This window comes from Gymnoscopelus microlampas (assembly GCF_963454915.1).
Source record: "Gymnoscopelus microlampas genome assembly, chromosome: 8".
NCBI lineage: Eukaryota > Metazoa > Chordata > Actinopteri > Myctophiformes > Myctophidae > Gymnoscopelus > Gymnoscopelus microlampas.
The window spans coordinates 2487105-2497592 of NC_139945.1; the positions used below are offsets into that span (position 1 = coordinate 2487105).

General features: G+C 42.9%; 1 protein-coding gene across 8 annotated transcripts in view; it reads left to right on the forward strand.

Moving 5' to 3' along the window:
* The window catches only part of LOC311050931 (myelin protein zero-like protein 2), a 68353-nt gene extending 58786 nt beyond the window's left edge, over positions 1–9567 (forward strand). The window contains exons 4-6 of one of the 8 annotated variants that reach the window (XR_014601337.1): positions 3007–3187; positions 7112–8865; positions 8929–9567. Coding sequence is in view for 3 of the 8 variants with exons in the window: in XM_084065199.1 (XP_083921325.1) it covers positions 3007–3187; positions 7112–7268 (338 nt within the window). In the remaining 5 variants the exon portion in view is untranslated. Of the gene's footprint in view, positions 1–3006; positions 3188–7111 lie in introns of all 8 variants that reach the window. The other 7 variants (XR_014601338.1, XR_014601339.1, XR_014601340.1 and 4 more) reach the window with 7 other exon arrangements.
* Positions 9568–10488: the final 921 nt, after the last annotated feature.

Here is a 10488-nt window from a genome sequence, read left to right on the forward strand (position 1 = left end):
TATTTTAAGCCTGAACCCAAAGCCATCCAGGCGCCTGGTGATTCATGACCATAACACATTTTATTCTGTGTCAAAAATATTTAAATATTTAAAGGTAGGGTAAGTGATATTTATTGGTTAAAACAAAAAGTATTTTGTTAAAAGTTTAAAGCACTATATTGTGATAGTAATCATTGCTATTGAGTGTTTGTTCAGTAACAGGAGTCTCCCTGTCTCTCCAGCTCTTTAATGAACAGATAATACATTTTCCGGTAGGTGTCAAAATCTCAGCCAATCAGGAGAAAGTACACATTTTTAAGCTTAATTTGTATAGTGTTCCAGTTCCAATTTTGCCTGCTCATTTCTTAGTGTCATCACTTCCAATTTCACTTGTTTAATCTATAGCCTGATTGAGTTCTCTATCCTGATTGGATAAAATTGGAAATGAAACTGAAACTGAAACGAAAATGCATTTTCTGTTTAATAAAGAGCTGGAGAGACAAGGAGACTCCTTTTACTGAACAAACACTCTATAGCAATGAGTACTATCAGAATATAGAGCTATGTAACACTTATTTTAACTAAAGAAAATCATTTACCCTACCTTTAATTATATTATATACTATATTTTATAAATGCACTTTTCTTTGCGGTTTTCAATTTTTATTTGACACAGAACCACATGTTTTATGGTCATGATTCACCAGGAGCCTGGATGGCTTGGTTCCAGGCTTAAAATATGTTATATCAATATTTGAATATTTTGTCTAATATAGACAGACAGACAGACAGACAGACAGACAGACAGACAGACAGACAGACAGACAGACAGCTGAGGGGTCACGGTTGCACAGTCGGTAGCACTGTCGCCTCACAGTTAGAAGGTCCTGGGTTCGATTCCCGCCGGGGACGCTGGGGGGCGTGTCTTCTCCTCCGCGTCATCAGCGCCCATACCCTAGGTGGGGTTGGCGAAAGGGCCTACTCTGTGTGGAGTTTGCATGTTCTCCCCGTGTCTCCTAGGGTAGTTAATACCCTCACAGAAAACATATAGTAATCCTGGTCTCTATACCGCCTCCCCCATGACAGCCGGGGCGCCTGATGGAGGGGAAGGGAACTGGTTGGAATAACGTGTGTTCCTTCCACACGCTTACGTCCTATACCGGGGAAACTCCCCCCTGTCAGGTGATAAGAAGGTCAGTTGGCTCTCATGCATTGAAGCTCGGCCCTGGGCTCCCTAGGCTGGTGAGGGGGAGTGTAGCGCCCAGGATCACTTAGGAAATTGGCACCGGGTGAAAAAAGGGTGACACAATCGTGGGATAAAAAAATGTTAAAGTAAGGAAAGGGAAGCTGAAAAGTTTTTGAAAATAATTGGGATAAGGTAAAAGGACGATAATAGGATGATAAAATGTTAATGTCGCATATGACTATTCAGGTCAGTGCCATGTGGTTCAGAGGATGAATTAATTGCAGCTGAATATAGAGACGACGTGACACGTCCAAGGTGACCAGGTGGCCTTTTCAGTGTGTGGAGGACAGTTAATTATGCAGCCTATACAGCTGCTTTACTTTCATCCATCTTAAACATCTCCTACGAATGTATCTCTTTATAAGGCGGTCTGTCGCAGAGTTGCAGTAATATATATATGTTTTTTTCTTTCTCCAAAGATTTGCTCACATTTTCAAAAAATAGCAGATATACAAGCTTCAGCTTGTAGATCTGTCCTTAATACACCTTTAGAGCTGTACGTTTGGCTCCTTTTAAAAAATAGTTATCCTAATGAAACTTTTCCAGTTGATTACTTACAGTACATGAAGACAATGATTTATCGTATTACGAGTTTTCTGAAATTGTATATTTAAATATGCAAATTAGGCATTATATAGGAAAACATGCTACTTTATGGGGAAAATCACAAAATGTGTGATAACCACGAAAAAGCTACTCCTGTGGAAAGGTTATCATATATTTATTTACTTATATTGACCCTATGAACAATTTAATATAGGTATGGTTTTGCCCACTCTTTCGGTAATGAAATCTTGAAGCTACCTGCAACACAATGTTGTACAATATGTAGTGTGGGGGGTCCCTGCTTCATCTCTCTCTCAGCTAGGGGGTCCTTGGTCTGAAACACGTTGAAGACCCTTGCTCCAAATCAGGGGTCTTCAATGTTTTCAGGCCAAGGACCCCCTAGCTGAGAGAGAGATGAAGCAGGGACCCCCTACTCTATATTGTATAACATTGTGTTTCAGATTAAAGTTTTTTTTTAAATACTTAGTCTGCACTTTTTTTCCCTCTACACCTATAGCCTCTTTGCCAAAAAATAGCAGATCTACAAGCTCTCAACGTTGAGAGCTTGTAGATCTGCTATTTTCGGCTAATGTTCCCCTCAGAAAAGGAATTCTAGGGTTCAAGTGGTTAATGTAAAAAAAATCACACCCAGTGTGAAGTGGGCGGTGTGTGGTCATCATAACATGACTCACTTAAAAAAAACATAAATGTGTTTTTTTAAGTCCATACTGCTATTCATAGGGCTGCACATGTGTCATGTGTTTCGCTAGCCAATCACAGTCCTGAATTTGCAAAGTCAGCCAATCACATTACAGCTAGTGGCGATGACACTAGCTGTAATGTGATTGGCTGACTTTGCAAAAGTATAGATTTGCATTGACTGTGGAAGGGTTAGCGTTGTAGACTGCGTGGTAGACTATTGGCCAATCACGGTGCAGGATTGGTCAGTGTCCAAACCTCACTTATAGGGGGCCCCAAAAACGAAATCCTATCACACAAAGATTTGGCGGACCCCCTACAGTAGCTCTGAGGACCCCCTAGGGGTCCCGGACCCCCTGTTGAAGACCCCTGCTCTAAATTGTTATTTGTGTGTGTGTGTGTGTGTGTGTGTGTGTGTGTGTGTGTGTGTGTGTGTGTGTGTGTGTGTGTGTGTGTGTGTGTGTGTGTGTGTGTGTGTGTGTGTGTGTGTGTGTGTGTGTGCGTGCGTGCGTGCGTGTGTGTCTCGGTCGGTCCAGCCTCCTTCTCAGAGCTCCTCATCTTGGCCCTGGCCATCGGCGCCGCCATCGCTCTGGTGGTCATCCTGCTGGTCATCATCCTCTCCTGCAGAAAGTGCAGGAAGAACCGACAGAGGGAGGAGGTGCCCAACGAGGAGGAACAACAAGCCCCCCGCAGGGAGAGGAAAGACCCCACCGCGTGGTAAGAGAGGGGCCGAGGGGATCGAAACCTGGAAGGAGAACGTAGGAGGAGGAGGAGGAGGAAGAGGGCAATCGGCCCTTTTGTTTTTTGTTTTCTCATGCGAACTTTGGAAGATGTTTCCGGGGGGGGGGGGGGGAATGGGGGTCGGGATGTTGTTCTGGTGTTGTTGTTGTGCCTTCCACACATGTAGCAAAGTAACATGAGCAATGTGTTCAACAGGAAAAAGGCCGTTTCACATCAGTGGCGTGCACAGACATTTTGAGGGGCAGGTGCTCAAGTAAATTGTACTTGGTCTGCTCTTTTTTTTTTTTTCCCTCTACACCTATACCTCTTTGCCAAAAAATAGCCGATCTACAAGCCCACAACGCCAACGCGTTGTGAGCTTGTAGATCTGCTATTTTTTGGCTAAAGTTCTCCTCAGAAAAGGGATGCTAGGTTTCGAGTGGTTATTGTAAAAAGAAAAATCATATCACATAAAGAATTGGCGGACCACCTGTAGTAACTCTGAGGACCCCCTAGGGGTCCCCGGACCCCCTGTTGAAGACCCCTGCTGTAAACTGGAAAAAAAAGGCACTTCTGGTCAAGAGGGCAAAGGGCAGGTGCTCTAGCACCACCTAGAGTCTTATCTGTGCACGTCCCTGGTTCACATGAGAATGTACGTTTCAAATGCGTTCACAGAGCACTGAAAATACTGTTAGCCACTCCCACTTAACAGCGTGGGGTGATCAAATACTTTTAAAAAAAATGTTACAATGCATGTGTGAAAGGCACCATATTCTCTCTCTGTCTCCCCCTCCTCTCTGCCTCCGACTGGGGCCCGGGCGGGGCTTGTTGGGGGGGTGGGGGTGGGCCCTCCCCTCCCTCCCACCTATGGGACCTGGGGCTCTGAAGCGCTCTTTTGCTATTGGATGCTTCACTTGCCGCCTCCTGCTCCTCCTCCACAAACCTGGACCAATCACTGGGCAGCTGTTTTTAACAGAACAGAATTTGAAAAAAAAAAAAAAAAAAAAACATAACTAAGTGCCTTAATTGTGTGTAGAATGCCGCTGATACTTAGCCAGAACTAATGGAACATACTGTATATATTATAGTCATTTATGATGCCACTAAAACACCTTTTATTACGGAGAGAAACACCATTTCAAAACACATTTCTTGTATAAAGTAGAAGTATTGACATAGAACAGGAGCTGAATTTATGCTATTTACTTAATGACCTACTAATACGTTTCAGACTCTGATTACAGACATATAAGCTTGATCAGTTATTTCACCAAAACCACAAGACAGAACAGTTTGGTTCCATTTTTACACTCTCAGAGTTACAGACCTCTAAGGGTCCATTTGGACCCTACTTTGAGAACCACTGGAATAGAGGAACAGTCCATTTCTCCGCCTTCATACTGTGTTTGTAATTTTACCTTTAAAGGCAGGGCAACAGATCATTTTAAACGCTGGCTATTCAGATAATGTGGACACAAACAAAAAAAAACATTAATTATGTGTTATAATTTGGCATTCTCATAAATATGTTTTATAAATGTTGGCGGGAAATGGCTAAGTCTGCCCCGCCCCCAACATTCACCTGAGCGGTTTTGTGATGTCAGGAGTGGTATCACTTTATATCATCAATATACATTCAATTTAACATGCTAAACTCCCTGTAAATAAATACAAGGACACATAATCAATACATTAAAAAAAAAGAACCCCCCCCCCCTTTTTTTTTCTTTTACTTTTGTTTTTATCACACAATTTTGTAACCCATTTTTTTTCTCGCCCAGTGCCAATTGCCTATAAGCTGTAATCCTGGGTGCTACTCTCCCTCTGCCAGCCCGGGGCGGCGGGGGGGGCTTTTACAGTAGAACGGCCTAATCCAGAGTATTGTAAATATATCAGATATTAAATGGTAGAAATGTACCATGTCCATTTATCGGCAAATATTATACCAAGTATACCGTCACAGCAGTGACGTGATCACTGTGCAGTTCCATTCTGCTACCAGTAGGGCCACCTTTTCAAAAGTTAGTATATCTGTGGCTCTACCTTTTTAAGTAAAATGCTACTAAAGTGTACTTAACTGTGTACGCTGTGTGAAACTCTTAAGCACTTATCAAAGCTCCCGTGTTGTCCATGGTTGTCTACTGTACCGGTACCAGCGTGGCTCTGTTACTACATACCGGTCTCCTATTGGCTGTATCACTGTATTTTTGTTTTGTTTTGTTTTGTTTTTTTCCTGAGTGTTATTTTTTTGTCTTTTGACTTTTGTCTTTTGACTTATAATGTGATTTGCTGGAGAAAATACTGCAAGACTGCTGCCTAATGATCAACATAAGAACGAGCGTACTGATTTTAACCCATTGAGACCTGGAACTGTGTCATTTTTAGATTTGAGCTAAAAAGCATTATTTTACACTTTGGGCTATTCAAAAATAGCAGATCTACAAGCTCATAGCGCGGCACCGAGTGCCGCGCTATGAGCTTGTATATCTGCTATTTAAAAAAAAATCTTGAAAATGTTTGCAAATCTTTGAATATATATATTTTTAAAGCGAACATTTTGAACTCAAATCTTTGCTTCTGGGGAGGGTCCCTGGAACAACATATTTTGATGGGGGTCCGCGGCCAAATACATATTATTCTGGGGGTCCTTGACATGAAAAAGATTGAGCACCACTGATATCCAAACATACGTTTTTCAGAAAACCGTTGAGATTTAGGAGACATGTGTAGAATCGGCTTCAGGTCTCAATGGGTTAAAACGGCCATTTCATCATGCAGACCTTCAACGCCATGCAGGGGCGCAGATCCCAGGGGGGGGGGGGCATTACGTTCATATATACATAGTAATATATATAATATATTAATAGACGCTGACTCCACTTTTGAAGTCATTCACACATAACCACAATACTTTGTGAAGGTTCTGTTTATGCCCTCCCCCCCCCCTCAATGATTTGATCCATTGGGGGGGGGACACACTCCTGAGGAAAGTCTTTGTCCCCCCCGATCCCCCAAGCTGTAATGAGATCTGCGCCCTTTGTCATCAGCCTGTTGGGTCTGTCATCATACATGGGTCACTCATTTCAATGGGCCACATTGTACCGTGTGACAGTGTCTCTGATTTTAAACGGTGTGCTATGCTAATAGCGTGTATACATCTTTGCTTTCCCTGGGTATTACGGGATGTCTTGTCTTCTCTTGGTGGGTTTTTTCAGATCTGTCTGTTGTTACTGTCTGGGTGCTTCAAGCTGTTTAGGTTTAGATACAGATACGCTGAGATCACGGCCTCCAGATCAAAAAACGCAATCTCTGAAATAAAAAAGTGGGCGACTTGACTTGGTCTTTCTTGGTTTACCGGAGTTGGTCAGACATCAAACCAAGCCAAATTTAACGAGCAAAGGGAATAATTACCCCCCCCCCACCCACCCCCCTCCCACAACACACTCCCTCAGAGGCAGATTTGCCATCACAGATTGATCTAAGATGGCTTTCTCTTTAAGATCCAGTTTCCGCTCATCTTTGGTGTGAACGTGACCCCTGCTACTGTCGCTGATTTATAAGCTAAGCCCTGTTTTATACGTCGTAGTGCACAAAAAAAACGGCTACAAGCTCACAACGTGTTGCATCGCGATGCATTTCTTTGGCTTTTCAAAAATCGTGAAAATGTGTGCAAAACTTTGAATAATATATATTTTTACAGTGAACATTTGTAACTCAAATATTTGCTTCTGGGGGTCTCTGGAACAAAAATATTTTTCAAATGTTCACTTTGAAAAATGCATCGTGAGCTTGTAGATCGGCTATTTTTTGCAATTTTTCAAAATCAACCATTTTATTGATTATCGATACGAAATGATATATGTAATGGATGAAGTGGATTACTTCCATTAACTGTGAACTGTTAACCCCTACATGTCCCAGCCACCCAGCGATGGCCGTGCACCTGTACATGTCCCAGACATCCATAGAGATTGACAGTTCAGACGGCATGATTTCGGACCCCAGCACCGGAGACCCCAGCTCCTCCGAGGAGGAGGGGCCCAGCTCCGACGACGAGGCGGGCGGAGACTCGGACTGAAGACGATGCGGGAGGATGGAGTCGTAGTCTGAGGACGAGACGGGGCGGAGTCGTAGTCTGAGGACGAGACGGGGCGGAGTCGTAGTCTGAGGACGAGACGGGGCGGAGTCGTAGTCTGAGGACGAGGCGGGGTGGAGTCGTAGTCTGAGGACGAGACGGAGTCGTAGTCTGAGGACGAGACGGGCAGAGTCGTAGTCTGAGGACGAGACGGGGCGGAGTCGTAGTCTGAGGACGAGACGGGGCGGAGTCGTAGTCTGAGGACGAGACGGGTGGAGTCATGAGTTTACACGGTATCAACAGAAAACGACAAAGTGCCCTTTGCGTTCTCACTTTTTAGCGGCGCTAGCCGCTCTATACCTTCAGAACGTTGGCTTTTGCGTCAACGTTCTGATTGGTCAGACACGTCAACAAAGTGATTGGTCAAGCTTCACGTGACACGTGGCTATAAACACATTATAAACACTTATTGATGACAAAATGTATCAAAGGCGCCGCTACCTTCACACAGGTGTGATTTTTAATTCTGCGTTTACACGGAGACACAATCAACAGTGATTGAAAACGCTGTAGTGTGCATGCCAGGTGGCTATAGGTGGCGTCGTGACACGCTGTCAGATAGACCACTAACGTTGTACTTCCTGTGTCACAAGCTGTTTGTTTACAGCACACTCGCGGCGTGAGCCGTCGTGAGCCATGATGACGTCACACGCTTTGCGGTTTCCCCCCCCCGTATTGCCCGTTTACATGGAGAACGCGAGGCGGAGCGTTTTCAAACATTTCCACTCTGGAAGGGGGTTTCCCTTTTTTTTTTGCCGTTTTCAACCACCGAAAATGCCGTTTCTGGTGCGGTGGCAACCAAGTAGGAAGAAGAGAATGACGTCAACAGTGTTAAATAGCAGGCGCGTTGTAGTGGCAAGGACAACGTATTTCAAGGCGTTCTGGGTTTGTTTCCATTACGCCATACGACTCCGTTTCAGATTTAACGTTTCTTCTCAGAACCTAATTCGGACCCTTTTTGCTCAGGAGGTGGTACCAGCCCAGAGACTGAGAACTTATACTTCCAAAAAAAAAACTCTAAAATAGCCGATCTACCAGCTCCGGGGACGCATCTCTGTCATTTTAGATTTCTTTGGCTATTCAAAAATAGCAGATCTACAAGCTCATAGCGCGGCACCGAGTGCCGCGCTATGAGCTTGTAGATCTGCTATTTTAGAAAAATCGTGAAAGTGTGGTCAAATCTTTGAATATATTATTTTTTACAGTGAACATTTGTAACTCAAATCTTTTCTGGGCGGTCCCTGCAACAAAAATATTTTTCAAATGTTCACTTTGAAAAATATATATTTAAATATTTGCACAAATTGTCATGATTTTTTTTTTAAATGCACTCTGCGCTATGAGCTTGTAGATCTGCAATTTTTGAATAGCCAAACAAATCTAATCATGACACAGATTCTTTCCTGGTTTAAATGGGTTAAAAAAAAGTTATTATTAGTATTTTAATTTTTTTACGAGGTACCTCCCCCTTCAGGGGTGGTTCTGTTTATAATGGAAAAGTTAAAAAAATAAAAATAATAATAAACATCAAAAGATGTAAGTGTGCGTTTGAGTGGGAGGTGGAAGGAGAGACCATCCCGTTGTTGAAGAACAAAGGCCTCAGAGACGATGCTTTTGATGCTCCTCACCCACGGCTCCAAAGCAGAACAACATGAGACGTGATGATGCAAAGCAGACTAGAGACTGTACTAGGACTCTGCCGCTCCGCTACGCTCCAACACATAGTCATAAAAGGAAAAAGCAGAAAACACTGGTTGACACCGGTGTTGCCAGATTCTGTGAAAGAAACAAGCAACCAGGTCTAGGAAAACCAGCCCAAAACAAGCGACTATGGGGCCACATGCGCACTTTAACATGTACATCAGCTATTTGAAAATAGCAGATCTACAAGCTCACAACGCGTCGCGATGCGACGCGTTGTGAGCTTGTAGATCGGCTATTTTCAAATACAATCTCGCTGGGAAATTATAATAAGCAGATCTGGCAACTAGACGCTGGTTGACACCTCCTGATTGTAGTTGAAGGGCCGTGTGAAGCGAGAGAACTCGATGTTGTCACGGCCAACGCTCGTTAATCCATTATAAGACCGGGAACGCATCTGTGTGTGATTTTTAAGATTTCTTTGGGCCTCTTCAAAAATAGGAGAATAAGCTACAAGCTTGTAGATCTGCATTTTCTTGGAAAAATCATGGAAAATTTGTGCAGATTTTCGAATATATATATATTTTAAAAAAAGCTTAGATTTGTACTGTAACTCAGATTTGTTTTTATTGTGGTGGGGGGGGGGGGGGGGGGGGGGGCTTGTAGATCTGCTATTTTTGAATAGCCAAAGAAACCTCGAAATGATGACACTGATGCGTTCTGCGGGAAACCGCAACCCAATTCAATCCAGGAACGCATGTGTTATTTTAAGATTTCTTTGGGCTATTCAAAAATAGCACATCTACAAGCCGCGCTATGAGCTTGTAGATCTGCTATTTTTGAAAAATAGTGATTTTTTTTTGTTGTGCAAATCTTTGAATTTATATTTTTTAAAGCTAACATTTTTTACTCAAATCTTTGCTTCTTGGGGGGTCCCTGGAACAACATATTTTGAGATGGGGGTCGGTGGCCAAACGCATATCATTTTGGGGGTCCTTGACATGAAAAAGATTGAGCACCACTGATATAGAAACATACGGTTTTCAGAAAACTGTTGGGATTTAGGAGACATGTAGAATCGGCTTCAGGTCTCAATGGGTTTGTTTATTAGTCCATTCACCCGTCATTTTAAGATTTATTTGGCTATTAAAAAAATAGCAGATCTACAAGCTCATAGTGCCGCCCTAAGAGCTTGTAGATCTGCTATTTTTGAAAAATCTTGAAATTTAGTGCAAATCTTTGAATATGTATTATTTTTTTGAAAGCAAACATTTGTAAAAGATGTTGTTCCAGCCCCCCTCCCCCCCCCCCCCACCCCCCCCCCCCCCCCCCAAAGAAGCAAAGATATGAGGTACAAATGTTCGCTTTAAATATATATATATTCAATGATTTGCAAAAAATGACATGTTTTTTTCAAAAATAGCAGATCTACAAGCGTGTAGCTCTGCTATTTTTGAATAGCCCAAAGATAATGGTTATAGTTAAAATCTTAAAGGGGAAATCCACCCATTTTCAATATTTA